The sequence below is a fragment of the Sorex fumeus genome, unplaced genomic scaffold (genome assembly GCF_029834395.1).
Source record: "Sorex fumeus unplaced genomic scaffold, SorFum_2.1 ptg000061l, whole genome shotgun sequence".
NCBI lineage: Eukaryota > Metazoa > Chordata > Mammalia > Eulipotyphla > Soricidae > Sorex > Sorex fumeus.
Genome location: NW_026606118.1, coordinates 16,006,454 through 16,022,297, shown reverse-complemented (window position 1 = coordinate 16,022,297; position 15,844 = coordinate 16,006,454). Strand labels below are relative to the sequence as shown.

The 15,844-nt window shown below is 47.9% G+C and overlaps 1 protein-coding gene across 3 annotated transcripts in view; it reads left to right on the top strand.

Annotated features, from left to right (window-relative positions):
* The window catches only part of SASH1 (SAM and SH3 domain containing 1), a 212,438-nt gene that overhangs the window by 121,856 nt on the left and 74,738 nt on the right, over nt 1–15,844 (top strand). For all 3 annotated transcript variants that reach the window (XM_056126078.1, XM_056126077.1, XM_056126079.1), the window contains exons 5-7: nt 2,606–2,646; nt 6,346–6,432; nt 8,983–9,095. In XM_056126078.1, the coding sequence (XP_055982053.1) occupies nt 2,606–2,646; nt 6,346–6,432; nt 8,983–9,095 (241 nt within the window). The remainder of the gene's footprint in view (nt 1–2,605; nt 2,647–6,345; nt 6,433–8,982; nt 9,096–15,844) is intronic.

Sequence of the window (15,844 nt, the reverse complement as noted above, 5' to 3'; positions counted from 1 at the left end):
GGTCTCACAGCTCTACCCTTGACCCACATCCCCCCCCCCCCGCCCCAGTGGTGGTGCATTATGAATACAGTCCCTTACTACAGCAAGTTCAGAGACACATGCAATGTTTGATGATTATTAAATACTTACTTGCAGCATGTTTATTATGGCTTCCTGGTTGTCGAGCGCGGGGATGGACTTCCCATCCTTTCTCTTCTGCAGACAGGGAAAGTGGTGCCCAGAAAGGCCCGAGGAAGCTGCCTCCTTGCGCCTCCTTCTCTGGCCTCAGCGTGGTTCTTGGAGCTGACCCCTGAGCATTCATTTTCTTCACCAGGGCGCCAGTAAATGGATGATCCTTCCACCTGCTGCCACCCCACTTGGAATTTGGTTTCGTGACTGATTTTTGCTCCTGCTGGTTGCCTTTCATCATTAGTCTCAAGGAGAGCTAGGAGTTGGCACTTCTTCCCGCTGCCCAGCTAGTGCAGAGACAATTCAGAATTAAACTTCTTATTGTATCCCTCACACACCCCCGTTTGAAAAGTTGGGGAAACTTGTGCTTATGAAAAACATTGGGCTCCCTGCTGTTCTCTGACCAATGTGTAGCTTGTGAACTTGTGAATTTTTTTTCCCCCCGAAAAGAGTACCAGCAAGATGAATAAAGAGACTACAGTGCCATCTGCTGGCGGGCAGGGAGAATGCAGAAGAGGAGCGACCTGTTTTATGTAACCACAAAAAAGCCAAGGGCTAATTCTTCAAAATATTTCTATACTAAGAAAGTCACTGTCACTGTCCTCCCGTTGTTCATCGATTTGCTCGAGCGGGCCCAGTAATGTCACCATTGTGACACTTTTTACTGTGTTTGGCATATCGAATACGTCACGGGGAGCTTGCCAGGCTTTGAGAGTAGTTTTTAAAAAAATACAAAATTTGTAGGTTAGTGTTTTTTTTTTTTTAATAGGGGACATGAAATTCTAGCGAGATCTAGGAAGAATGCAATTATATCTTTCTGTGTTTAGGTTCTGGATTTTTTCTTTTTGTGGGGAAGGATTTGGTTTGGGGGCCACGCCCAGCGGTATTCAGGAGTTACTCCTGGCTCTGCACTCCGGGATCACTCCTGGCGGTGCTCAGGGAACCATATAGGGTGGTGGGGACCGAGCTCTGGTCGGCTGCGTGCAAGGCAAACACCCTCCCCAAGGTACTAGCATTCTGCCCCCTCTGCTCTTTCTTCCCATGTGTCAGGGAGTGTGAAAAATAGGCTGGAAAGGCAAAAATGAGCCTTTGAATTTGTCAAGCCTAGAGCTTCAGGAGTTTTACCTCCATTTTATCCTGATTGGGAGAGTGGGTATGTGTTGGAAGGCCAGGGTTCAGCCGTAGGTACTACTGGGGGTTGAGCTGGGGTCATGCATGCAAGGCAAGCATCTTAGCTCCTCTGCTTTCTCCCCAGACCTCTCTCTTAAAAAGATTACTTATGCCCCCCCCACCTTTTCTTTGGCTTTTGGGGTCACGCCCGGTGTTGCTAGAGGGTTCCTCCTGGCTCAGCACTCAGGAATCACTTCTGATGGTGATTCTGAGTCTGATTCCTGTGGGATGCCGGGGATTGAAACTGGGTCAGCTGCATGCAAGGCACACGCCCTTCCCACTGTGCTATTACTCCGGCCCTCTTAAGACCTTACTTTGTGTGTGTGTTGGGGGCGGGCGGGATGTGTCTCCCCAGCACCCTTAGAGATCCCAGGGGACCATTCCCAAAGCTCCTTGACTGAGCAGGCTGATGGTCAGCTCTTGGGCCGAGCCCTGTGGCACTGTCAGGCCAGGCAATACTGGGGCCACCGGGGCAAGGTCATCTGTGCTCACGCTTTGGGTGGTACCGGGGATTCAACTTGTGCCCAGTGGGAGCTAGCCATGCTCCCCTGACCACTGAGCCTGCTCCCTGGCGCCGGTACCATCACTCTGGAAATTCAGAGTGGACAGATGTAGCCAGGTGTGGAGAGCACTGCAGGGGAGCTGCCTCCACTGTGTGTGTGGGTATGTGTGTGCATGTATATATGTGTGTGTGTGTGTGTGTGCAAGCATGCGTATGTGCATCTGTGGGCTCCAGCACTGATAGTCGCTCCCTGCTGGCCTGAGCTCGTACAGTGCTAGGTCGATATTTTCTTTCTGGGGGGTAGTGGATGGGGGTGCTCTTTTCTGGTGATTAAGCCAGTCAGGCTGACCCTTCAGTACTGAGATGAAAGGTGTAGAGCTGTTTGGGCCATACCCAGCAGTGTTCAGGGAACCATGGGGTGCCAGGGATTGAACTGGGGTCGGCCACGTCATACAGACACAACCCCTCTGCCATCTCTGCAACCAATGCACCTCCTTTTCTGTTATCATTTGCCTTTTCCATTCTGGGTGACTTAATATGTATGACTTATGGTTGGCAGACACGGTGGGCTTTTTTTCCTGGGGGGCATCTGGGGTCTGTCTTCCTCTGGGGATGGGTGTCCTAAGTGTTGACAAATGACCCCTGAGCGGATGTCCTGAATGGCAGCAGGTGGCAGGAAATGGCCAGCAGTGTGGACCCTGCCCGGCCCGTGTTCAGTTGTGAGGCTTCTCAGATGGTAACAGCCTGTGTTTCTTTGTTTTCCAGGAACGCTCTTCACAAGTCCAACTCAGAGGACGGCTCTGTAGGTCAGTACCGGCTGGCTCTTGGCTTCATGTTTAAAATGTACTTCCTCCTCTTTATACTCACTGAACACAGACCCATCAGCACGGAGAATCCTTCCACCTAGAAATAAACTCGCTTACAGTTTTGGGTGTACATCTTTGATTTCTATATTTTGATCCAAATTATGGGTTTTTTAAAATGCCCTTAATTTGGATCAAACTGGGCATATTTTTATGCGTGTGTGTTTTTAAATTAAGGTCACACCCAGAGGTGCTGTCTAGTCTCTTGGGCTATACCTGGCAATGTCTGGAGACCAAGTGGGGCTGAAGATTGAACTTGGGACCTCACCTAAACTCTAGCTTCTATTTTAGCCACATCTGTGGAGTCAGGAGATATTTATTTATTTTCTTTATTCACAAATAATATGACACATTTCAGCCACATGATTTAATGTTGTTCACACTAAAAAATTTAAGTATCTCATAACATACCACATGCCTTTTTTGCATGTGGCCTGATGTAATCAGCTAATCTCTTGGCTGGACACTTATTTCCAGTTTTCTCTCTATATCATAGGGAAATGGTCACTGTCACTGTCCTCCTGTTGCTTATCGATTTGCTTGAGCAGGCACCAGTAACGTCTCACGACAAATTGTGAGACTTGTTACTGTTTTTTGGCATATTGAATACATCACGGGTAGCTTGCCAGGCTTTGCCGTGAGGGCAAGATACTCTCAGTAGCTTGCCGGGCTCTCCGAGAGGGGTGGAGGAATCGAACCCGGGTTGGCCGCATGCAAGGCAGGCGCCCTACCCACTGTGCTATCGCTCCAGCTCTCTTGTCCTATCATGCATAGTTGAAGTATGTAACCCAGATGTAATCAAAATGAATGCATAATAGAGAAATGGTGGCCTCTAAAAATCATTGAGGGGCTGGAGCAATAGTGCTTGCAAGGTAAGGCGCTAGCCTTGCATACAGCAGACCCAGGTTTGATCCCTGGTACCTCATATAGTCCCCCGAGCCTACCAGGAATGATGCCTGAGCACCTAGTCAGGAGTTCACCCTGAGCACAGCCCCCAAGAATCAAAACCAAAACCAAAATATCTTTGAGCATTAGGATAAATATTTTGGAGCTCTGGGATCAATGATTATGCATGATTAGGATTTTATGTCTTCTACAGTTCCTTGATAGAGCCTGTTCTTAGGTCACAAGGAGCCTGCGAGTGATGGGGGATTGATCTTGTCCCTTCCTTCTGAACAGGAATGACCTGGAACAGGTCATGGTCCCTGTGAGCCTTGGTTTACTCGTCCAGCAAATGGGCACAAGAGCCAGCCCATTCATTGCCGAGAGGTGCCTTTGTGTTTAATGTGCCTGCCTTGGGACTGAGCCTTTGTCATTATTACCTTCTCTCAGGTAGCACCTCCCTCTCAGGGAGGAGGAGGAACGCAGCTTAGACAGACAGACAGTCTCTTCCTAGATTGCCCTGGTGTAGGTGGGCTGGGCCAAATGGCTCCTGCTTTGGTGGCTTCTGCATCTCCCCCAGGCCCGTCCAGCTTGGCAGAGGCAGCCCTGGCCTGCTGGTGCTGGTTTCGTCCCCAGGGCTCAGCAAGGGCCTTCTGCTGGGGCACATGATGCCCTTTGTCACCCGGCTCCACCCCATACTGGGTGGCCACTGCCTGTGGCAGGGCCCCGTACTGCCATCTGGACAGTATGTTTTTATTTTGCTTTTTTGTTTGGGGACCACTTCAGCAGTGCTCAGGGCTGACTCCTGGCTCAGGAATCACTCCTGCTGAGCTCGGAGGGACCACACATACCCGGGATCCAACTCAGGCACAGGCAGGGTAAAAGCCACCGCCTGCTGGACTTGCCTGCTGGGCCCCAGTCTGGACTAGGAAGGAGCTTCCCCGCCCTCTGCTCTGCCTGGTTTCCAGCAGGCCTGGCACCAGCTGGGGATAAAGCACCCAGTGCCTCGGTGGGGATTGCCACGGCTCACCACTTTTTCTTTCTTTCTTTATTATTTTGTTTTATTGGCCCGGAGCGATAGCACAGCGGGTAGGGCATTCGCCTTACAAGCGGCCAACATGGCCGACCCGAGTTCGATTCCTCCGCCCCTCTCGGAGAGCCCGGCAAGCTACCGAGAGTATTCGATATGCCAGACACAGTAACAACAAAGTCTCCAATGGAGACGTTACTGGGCCCGCTCGAGCAAATCGACGATCAACGGGAGGGCCTTTACCTTACCTTTACCATTTATTATTATTTTTGGGGGGGTCACACCCAGCGATGCTCAGGGGTTACTCCTCGCTCATACACTCAGGAATTACTCCAGGCGGTGCTCAGGGGACCCTATGGGATGCCGGAGATCGAACCTAGGCTGGCTGCGTGCAAGGCAAACGCCCTCCCTGCTATACTATTGCTCCAGCCCCACCTTCCCCATTTCTTACAAAATTGGGAGGGAGGGGCATCAGAGATCGAACTCAGGGCCTCACTCTGCCACCCAGCTACAGTCCAGCCTACCCCTGGCGGGGAGATGTGATAGTGTTCGTGCTCTGGGCACCACACAGTTCCAAGGATCAGACAAAAGGCTCACACCGTGCAACACACATGCCCTGGCCGTTTGAGCCATCCACATGGGCTGTTTTGCACCCTTGGGCTTTCTGGGTTTTGTTTGTTTGGGGATCACACTAAAAAATTTAAGTATCTCATAACATGCCTTTTTTGCATGTGCCCTGATGTAATCAGCTAATCTCTTGGCTGGGCATTTACTTCCAATTTTCTCTCATAGGGAAATGGGTCACTGTCACTGTCCTCCCGTTGTTTATCGATTTGCTTGAGCGGGCCCCAGCGGGCCTCGGAGCTCTCTCCTGATGGTACTCAGGACACCAAATGTGGTGCCGGGGATCCAACCCGGGCTGGCCTTGTGTATGAGGTTAGCGCCCTACCCGAGGGACTGTCTCTCTGGCCCCTCCCCTGCTCCAGGTTGTTAATGGTGACAGTTGTCAGTCATGTCACAGCTCTTGGTTTTCACTTGGCAGTCACCCAGTGGAGTGTGAGGAGGGTGCCAGGAGGAGAGGGGCCCTGGGAATGTGGTTGGTGGCTCCTAGCTAGCTTGAACGTCCAACAGCTGGGAGTCCCACGCCCAACTACTTCTCCCTCCCCCCCCCCCTCCACAGGCCAGGAGTCCCCCCTCCCCGCTTAAACCCCCATGCACAGAAGCAGCCTGTGGCCTGGCAAGCTCAGACCATATTCCTATCTTCCCTCCCTTCCACCTGGGTTGACACAAAATCAGGGTTCGATTCTGAAGAATCACAGCGCAAGCATCTCTCCATCTCATTCCAAGGCCCATTGGTGGGTGCCTTGGAATAATTGTGGCCGAGACCAAAGGGGAAGGCAGACCACAGACAAGGCAAAATTAGACACACTCGTTAAACAAACATCAAAGCGAAAAGCAGCGTGTGTTGCTCTGGCCCTTTTTTGATGTTTACTTCCCATCTTAACCCCCTCGGCACCGACTCTGGCTCTGACTCCTCCTCGGGAATTGGCCTTTCTTTCAGACGACTTTATAGGCATTTCCTTGTCTTTCACAGAGTGAAAGAGGAAAAACCCGCCCCTTTGTGGAATCAAAGTATTCTCGCAGGCTTTGAATTATAAGGAAGAAGCTACTTTTGTTGCTAATGAATTTATGGTTTGTGCCCTCACCCCCTCTTTTTTTTTTTTTTTAAGGAAAAGGAGATTGGAAGAAGAAAAATAAGTATTTCTGGCAGAACTTCCGAAAGAACCAGAAAGGCATAATGAGACAGACTTCAAAAGGTACTAGAACACTCAGACGGGACAGTGGGGCTTTGAGCCAGCGGGTCCCCCCTCCTCCGTCCCCCACCCACTAGAATGGCCACTGCAAATCAGAATAGCTTCCCACATATGCCCGGGTCAGCCTGGGCTCTTGTGACGCTCCAGCGCCGCTCTCAGACTTGGTGCCAGGACGTGTGTGTGTAAATCAAAGCGAACAAAAGTCTGGGAGGGAGGCACCCTGGCAGCCTCTCCATAGGTCCTTAGGGTTCCCCATCACCCCATCCCCAGAAAAATCTTTGCCCTAAAATACTGGGCTCAGCATGTGTTCCTCAGGGATCTTCCACACGCCCGGCCTCTTGGGCCCTTTGCCATCCTGTGAACCGTCGCTGCCTTGGCTGGGGCTGGGGTCGTGGGCCCAGGATGCATCCTGAGACCGTGTGACATCATGGGAATGGCCTCGGCGGCTTTGTGCGGGCTGCCCGCCTCTCTGCTGGCCGTAGCTTTTGTTGTTATTTATATAGTAAGTAAATATGCCATCCCTTTGAGGCCCGGTTATATAATTTATGCTCTCCGCTCCCCCCTCCACTGAGACGGGATGGAAACAAAGCTCCCGCCAGATTCCAGCGTGGCTGAACGCTCTGAACTGCACAGAGGCGTGTGCAGTTGCCGGCCCCACTTGCTTTGTTTGACAAAAATCTTCCTGCCCTGCGCGTTTCAGAAAGTATCTCTGTTTCTCCCTGCATGCAGCAGGAAGAGGGTGGACGGATCCACAGCTTGGCCAGGGGCGCCCCTGACTTCCTTGGGGCCACAGTCAGAATTTTGACATTTTTTTTCTTTTTGGGTCGCACCTGGTCAGGGGTTACTCCTGGCTCTACACTCAGGAATTACTCCTGGCGGTGCTTGGGGAACCATATGGGATGCTGGGAATTGAACCCGGGTCAGCTGCATGCAAGGCAAACGCCCTACCAATTTTCAGTTGTTGAAAGAATCCCAGTCTCGGAAGTAAGACCTGAATATCCCTAGTGTTTGCTGTGGGTGACTTGGCACCCAGAACCAGCCGTGCTCCGGCGCAAACCTTGGATTCTTACTCAGTCATGTTTACTCTTGTCCAAGCGGGTGGGGGAGGGGGAGTACACCACAAGGTGCTCAGGGGCATCTAACTGGCTGCTGATACCCTCCAGGCCTGTGCTCTAACCCTTGAGCCACACAGCCTTGGCCTCATTAATTAATCGGAAACAATAGGAGAAACAGAAAGGAAGGGTTGGATGGGGTAATCAACTGTCTGGAAACTTGTGTGGAGTGATTTTGAACTAGCCAACTCCCCTTCACCCAGTGGTGCAGCTAGCCCAATGAATCACAGCAGTGGACTTTTTTTTAAATCCACACTCAGTGCACGGTTGTCCTTCCCCTGGGGGATGGGAATGTGCATAGTGGCTCCTTCTGATTGATTACGGGAGGGAAATGGTGTGGGAAAATGTAGGGGAGCACCCATTCCCGATCCCCTCCGCACGGGGTTCTTCTAAGTTTCTCTTTTGTTTCTTCTTCATTCTCTGCAAAAGACAAGCCCAGGCATCACTGCAGAATTTCTTAGTGACAGAGATGCCAGTAAGGCATGAATGGGGAAGGAGAGCCAGAAGATAGAGATGGGGGACACAGACTGAGGTGTTGAAGCTAGATTAGGGGCCATGCATTCTGTTGGCTGTGGTTTGGGGACCACATCTGGCTTCCTCCTGGCTCTGTGCTCAGGGATCACGCCTGGCAGTGCTCAGCAGGACTGTATGGAGTGATGGGGTTAAACCCAGGCTGGCGGCATGCAAGGCAAATGTCCTACTTTCCTGTACTATCTCTCTAGCCCCAGGAACACCCTTTGGTTTCCCTGGTGGGGGATACTTGTTCCCTCTGTAGCACTGCCTCCTTATAGTTTTGACTTGGATGTCGAGTCACGACCCTCCAGTTTGGGAGAATTACAGCACCACATGACCACGTGTTGTACCTTCCTTCCTATGCATGCTTAATGCTTCATGTCTGAGACCTACTTCGCTTGGATCCTGGCAGGAACATGTCAAGAGTGTGGCAGGAAGAGAGAGTTTCATAGGTTTTTTTTCTGCATCTGCAGCCCTGCTTCTGTTGGCACGGCAGAGGGTGCCCTCCATGCCTCTGTGCAAATGTTTCCTCATCTCCGTAGTCAGGACCCAAAGAACCCAGAGTGGAGAAAGTTCTTTATATCAGGGACTTTTTTTTATATGCTCTCTGCCCCTCTCCTCATTCCAAACTCCCTTTTGGTTTTCTGTCAGTACTACACCTTTCGGTACAAAAGCTCTGGTCACAATTCAGGATTTATTTTTACGATATGTTCCTGGGGTCTCTTCCCCCCCCCCCCCCAAAAATGGGCTCCATTGGCTTCCTGAAGGAGCAGCTTTTAACTGCCCTTGTTGTTCCATCAGTTAAGTATACACTGTTAGACAATACTCTGAGTTATAGTCCTCTTGAGCCCCAGAGGGTGAGCGTTCAAGGCTGGTGTTTTGGTATCCCTTGTTTTCAGATCTGCTATTCTTTGCCTCTCATCTCTAGGAGAAGATGTGGGCTATGTTGCAAGTGAGATCACAATGAGTGATGAGGAACGGATTCAGCTGATGATGATGGTCAAGGAAAAGATGATCACCATTGAGGAAGCTCTTGCGAGGGTAAGTGGGGATGGATATCTGGTCTGCGTTGGTGACAACTTCACCAGTTTAGTTTTTTAAAAAATTTCCAGTGAGTGGTCATTGGTTTGCAGTATTATGCTATTTCAAGGATTTAAGTTCCCACCTCTCTCTCTATGGGTGTCATTGTCACCACTCCCATTTCCCAAAGTTCTAATGCCATCCTACCCTTCTCCTGATTCATTGAAGCCCATCCCTCCACTTTCCCTCTTGTCACCATGCTCAATTTTCACTGATTGATCTCCTTTCTTTTAAAAAATGTTTGGGGTCTGGCATAGACCGAACGTGTGTCTCTGGCCAAGTTCCCTTGAGCAAGTCCAACGCCCATTGTGATGCCGTTTGAAGGGACCTTTGGGAAGGAGGTTCGTGTATAAGGGTGGAGCTCTCTTGAATGAGATGAGTGACCTTATAAAAGAGGCTCCAGAGAGCTCCCTCACCCCTCAGCCATGTGAGGACACCATGAAGAGATGGTTGCCTGTGAACCAGGAGGTGGGATCCCACTGTGGTCGAGAGCATCCCACTGAGCACTGAGCCTCCTGGACTTCCCAATCGTCACAACAGGGAGAAGCAGTTTCTGTTACAAGGAGCAGACATTCTATGTTGTTGTGTTATAGCAACTTTTAGACTAAGGTAGGGGTGTGAGAGAATAAAGGAATGAGCTATTTAATCTCCTGACAACTGGTTTCTGTTGTATGTGAAATGTAAAGAAACATAGTAAGGGAATTAAAACAACAGCAACAACAACAACATACTCGGCCCATGATAACAGCCCCTAAGAGTTGGCATTTGGAACCGAGTTTGCGAAGAGGTTGGAGTGGGATAATGGCAGAGGATTTGGGGACATTGGTGGAGAAGTACTGACACCATGGTGGTCAGTGCGGTCGGAGCATTGCAGAACTGAAACACAGCTATTAGCAGTACTGAAATCACAGTGTCTTCAAATAATAAGTAAAGTAGTATTTACTGAGGAAGTGTTGTTTTATTGGATATAAGCACTCCACATTTTAATGTGAGATTTGTGCATGTGATAACTATAAGAATAAGTGGATGGATGGATGGATGGCCAATATTTTTGAGCTGTGGACCACTTAATGAAGAAAAATTATCTTGTAGATGTCATTGCACAGTTCAAAAACCTTGTCCAAAGATAAGAATCAGTGATAAAGAATTCAATAAAAACCAAAGATATGTGACAAACATTATAAATATACGTTCCCTAAGATGTATCCAGAGACTAAACTTCTTTTTTTTTTTTTTTTTTTTTTTTTTTTAGGGAGAGGGTTACTGGGAGTTGGCGACAGGGAGAAGTAGAGTCAGTGTGGTTTTATTGTTTGTTTTGTGGTGCCAGGCACTGAATCCAGGGCCTCACACGTGCAAGGCCCACACATGACTATTGAGTCATATCCCCAGAAAATTAAACTTTAACCTGTGGACCAAGTTTAACATCTTGTTCACTTTCACTTCTAAGTGGATTCTAATTGCACTTTATTGTATCATGTTTTGTTTTGTTTTGTTTCTGATTGGGCATGTAAGGAAATCTCGTGAACATTTTTGAACACTGGAGGGGCAGTTATGGTCATGAGACAGACATCAGCAACTCATCTGCCATGACGTTACACAGTAACCCCACTGATTGTTGGATTTTCACTTAGAAGAGTTAGTTGAGTGCTATGCAGACAAGCCATAAATTTGTCAGGAGGTTTACAAACAAATGAAATTTGCTAATCACCAAGGAACTCTTGAAGTGAGTCAGGATTGACCATTGAGTAGACTCTTAGAGAGCTGAATCCTGAGCCACTGATGGGTTGAGTTGAGTATACCTGAACCAATACCAGCAGTCTGCAGTTGAGTATACCTGAACCCAAACCTCAGTAGCTGAGGGAAAAAGTTTGCTTTGTTTTACTGAGGTAATGGTGTCCAAAATATTAATAATAACAATAATTGCTGTCGATGAAGGTGGTAGGTAGGAGGACTGCTGGGGTTTGAGTCAGAGACCCTAGGGCCCCTTCTGGATGCTTGCTGACCGACTTTTGTTGCTCTGTTGATTGGGAAGACCCATGGGACCCTGAGTTCCGGTGTCTCCACTAGAGCAAAGTGGTGGCATGACCTGATTGCCTGGACATGATTCTTCTGCCCCTGTATGCTTTGGCGCAGCCAAGCCTAGCTGCCACGCATGGTGTCTGTGTGATCATGGGTGTTGGTAGGGACAAGGGCCTTGGCTTATAATTGGAGAAGCGATACTGCTGCTGCCGTATTTTCCTTGTTAAATATTAAATCTCAGTTTTTGTTTCTTTGATTTTTGGGGGGCCACACCCGCTCATAGGTTGTTCCTGGTGGGCTTCAGGACCTAAGCCAGGTCTCCTGCATACAAAGCCCACATTGAGCCCATTAAACTCCCTCCAGCTCCCCCAAATGTGGATGATGTCCTCGGACCCTCACCTGAGGGTCCCTTGCTTGATCCAGTTTGGTTGGAGAAGAAGATCAACAGTGCCTTTAGCTGGGGCTGGAGCAATAGTACAGTGGGGAGGGTGTTTGCCTTGCATGTGGCCGACCTGGGTTCGATCCCCGGCATCCCATATGGTCCCCTGAGCACCGCCAGGAGTAATTCCTGAGTGCAAAGTCAGGAGTGACCCCTGTGCATCACCGGGTGTGACCCAAAAAGAAAAAAAAAAAGAGTGCCTTTAACATGGCCAACTCTTGGTAGTATGTTTCTCTAATTGAAAAAGAAGCCCAGGCAGACTTTCCCAGTTGGGGGAGGGAGCCATGGTTTGAAGTGCTCCCTGAGCTCATCATTTCAACAGCTGGCCATCGAGTTCAGGGCCAGGGCATTCGAAGCCAACTTGGCGAGAGTGGCACAGCCACGCACACAGTTAGTTGCCTGGAGGTTTCAGCCACACGGCCTGGCTCTTGCCAGGTTGGCTGCCCATCCCTAGATTCAAAGACCGAGCTCCTGAAGAACTCGGAATATTTTGCACAAAGCCTTTTTTAAAAATACAGTGGAAAAAACAGATGACCTTCCCCAGGCATCCTAGGATGGGACACCATGTGACAGAGAGCAGAGGAGTGGAATCGTACACGGCCTGGAACTAGGGCCTTGTGGTGTGGGGCTTCTTTTTAGTTTGAATCCATCTCTCCCCGGGAAATGTCTTTGTGAGCAGGCTTGCTTTTCAAGTCCAAGGTCTCCTTTGAATACGTATCTCGCTCGCTTGTCTGGATGTTTCTCTGCTTGCCTGTTTCCACTCTGCAGAAGCCTGTGTTCTCTCTTGAGCACACACTCCCTATCTCTCCCCTCACATCTCTGTAAATAAGTCTTGATAAAAATTATCTTTCTTTCCTTGAAAATAAAACGTCACTGAGAGCAGAAAGCAGGCTGGGGAGAGACTCCACTTCCTTCAACTTATGGTCAGCATCGAGGAATCAGGGACGGGACTCTGTGATATAAAATAAATGCATTTGCATGCCTGACACTTGGGTTCCATTTCTGGCTCCACAAAAATAAACAAACGCATGAATTTCAAAAAAAATTTTGGGCACTCTGCTGGTGGACATGGTGCAGCATCATCGTATGCCTTGAAATAGTAAAGCCTTGAAATATTTATTGTATGCCTTGAAATATTACCATTGTAAATCATGATGACCGCAATAAAAATGGGGGATTCCAAGGTACTTTGATTGCTGAGGATGCAAAGGCCATCAATTCTCAGCTTGTAAGAAGGAGTGCGTTCTTCCAGACATCTGCTTTTTATTTTATTTTTGTTTGTTTGGGAACCACACCCAATGGTGCTCAGAGCTGACTCCTGGCTCTGCACTCAGGAATCACTCCTGGTGGTGCTAGGAGACCATATGGGGTGCCAGGGATCAAACCCTGGTTGGCTGCATGGAAGGCAAGCACCCAACAGACTGTATCATCCCTCCATCCCCTCTTCCTTTAGGCATCTGGTGCTGGCTGCCTCCTATCAGCAGAAACCCACACACTAACGAGCACACTCCTAGGCACTAATTCTGACAGAACAGCCCGGCATCATGGAAGACCTTATGCCATGTGCTGTTTGGAGTTAGGTGTATTCCCCCGAATGTCCTCTTATTGGGGAAAATTTTACTCATGTTCAAAGCAAGACAGTTTGGGGGCTCTGTGTGAATCTGGTCCCATTGATGGATATTTTTCTTCTGAAAGTATCCAGCCATGATTCACACTCCTGGAAACCCGGGCATTAATATAGAGGTTAGCATGAAAAAACACAGAAAGAAAAAACACAGATAGTCCATGGAAGCTGCAAAAGCATTGGAAGAGAATGAAGCTGATGAAACAGCTTGGTGTATTAAGTTCCTGTGTGACTTAATAAAGTTTCAGTTTAATATGTGTTTTTTGTTTTACTAACTGAATAGTTTCATTAAATCTAGTGGAATTTCAAATATTTTCTAATAGTCTGGTAAACTACTTACTGATTTGTTTTTTTTAAAAAAAAGTGTTTAGAGGATCTAATCTAGGTCGTTAGCATAGTCTAAACACAACTCAGGTGCTGTTTTAAGAGCATACACAGCTCTTGGCAAGTAATCTTAGGTATTTAAATTTGATGTTAGTTGTGTGATGCAGCAAAGAAGCCCCAAGTTATCCATTTATCTGAATCATTTTGGTGGTATGGCAGTAAGGATGGGAGGCAAGGAATAAATTCACATTTAAAGCTTTGGATGAGGCACTGTTGTTTCTGAATAGTGCTACTCAGCAGTAGTCGAGCTGTGTTGTAGAAACTATGCCCTTTGCCATTTGAACCGCCAGCAGCATCTTTAGGATATTGGGACGTGTATGATCATGATTTAATTTTCTTGTTTTCTTAAAAATTGGTACCATCGTTACTCCTAAAATTGCTCGTGATGGTTTAATTTGTAAATGTTACATATTTCTCAATCTCCGAAGTATATATCCAATTGCCCAAGTTCATAAATGTGTGAAAGTCTAAAATAAAGTTCTTGGGGATTTCAGGGGAAAGGTGCTTGATATTTGTCACCAGTTGACAGATGTTTTGGCATTGTAAATTTTCTATATGCCAGCTGTGTTACAATGTCAGGTTTCCTAGAAGCACAACCTGAGACAGGGATTCTCGTGAACATGATTTATTGCAGGAAAGTTTTCAGGAGGCACCTCTTAAGGGAGGGAGGCAAGCAAGCAGGAGAGACAGAGGAAGCGGCTGCACAGATTTCAGGAAAATTCTAGTCAGAGTCTGATCCCTCAGGGAGTGACAAGCTCTAGAAAGCAAATTGCCTTGTGGAGACAATCCTGCCAGAGAAAGAAGAAAGCTGATTGGAGAGGAGAAATCCGCCTCCTAGGCATCTCTGGGGAGACCGCTCCTGTCACCAGGGAAAAATTCTACAGAGCAGGGTGTGTATGTGAGCTCATGTTCACAGAAACTGGGAATATAGTAGTAACCAATTCTGCAACAGTGGTCTGGGCATCTGGTCTACCATAGCAACAGACTTAGAAACAGTACGCCTATATATTTTATTCAATTGTTTTGTTGTAGAAGTGTTTGTGCATCAATCACAGAGAGTTGGGCAACTAGAGAGGCTTGGGAAGAGATCCCAAAATAATTAAGGATCTTTCCTTTCTTTCTTTAAGTAGAGGTCCATATGGTGAAATTGGAAAGAATTTGTCTCCAAGAAGAAACAGGGGAAAAAAATGGAAAAGAACTTAATCACTTCTCACCTCTTCACCTATGAAGGGTTATTAAATAATACATTTTCAGAATGTGCGGAGGACTTTTATTTTGTTTCAGTCTCTATTGAGGACACAATAAAGGGAAATGAATTAAAATTGCAGCTGGAGGGGAGTTAGATTCAATATCATATAAATGTTCTGTACAGTAAGAACTCGTAGCAATGAGAACATTTTAAAATTGTCTCTCCCTAAAGACACAAAAAGCATTATACTACCAAAGGTGACTATCTCTCCAAGAGTCATGTCTTACGCTTTGAGAAAAACCATGAGGTTAAGGAAAAGAGGTCGCGAGGAAATAATTTCTTTCTGGGCCATACATGCACACACACTTAAAACTGTCAGGTCTTAAAAACTCTTTCAATTAAGCTAAAACAAAACACTATAAATTTGCTCCACAAGTTTAAATTCTCAAGTGAATTGGCAATCATCTTTCTTCTCTAAAACAACAAACATTGTCCTCTCATTGTTCATCGAGTTGCTCAAGCGGGCCCAGTAACGTCCCCATTTTGTGACTTGTTGTTACTGTGTTTGGCATATTGAATACATCATGAGTAGTTTGCCAGGCTTTGCTGTGCGGGCAAGATACTCTCAGTAGCTTTCCGGGCTCTCCAAGAGGGGTAGAGGAATTGAACCTGGCTTGACCAGGGTGGCTGCATGCAAGGCAAACACCCTACTGCTGTGCTGTTGCTCTCTTGGGGAGCAGAGTGGGATAAGACAGTATCAATTGTAACCAATCTGGGTTTTTTTCTTTATAAAACACACTCAATGGGTAGGGCGTCTGCCTTGCACGCAGCCAACATGGCCGACCCGAGTTCGATTCCTCCGCCCCTCTCGGAGAGCCCGGCAAGCTACCGAGAGTATCTCGCCCGCACAGCAGAGCCTGGCAAGCTCCCCGTGATGTATTCGATATGCCAGACACAGTAACAACAAAGTCTCCAATGGAGACGTTACTGGGCCCGCTCGAGCAAATCGATGATCAACGGGAGGGCCTTTACTTTACTTTTAAAACACACTCAAA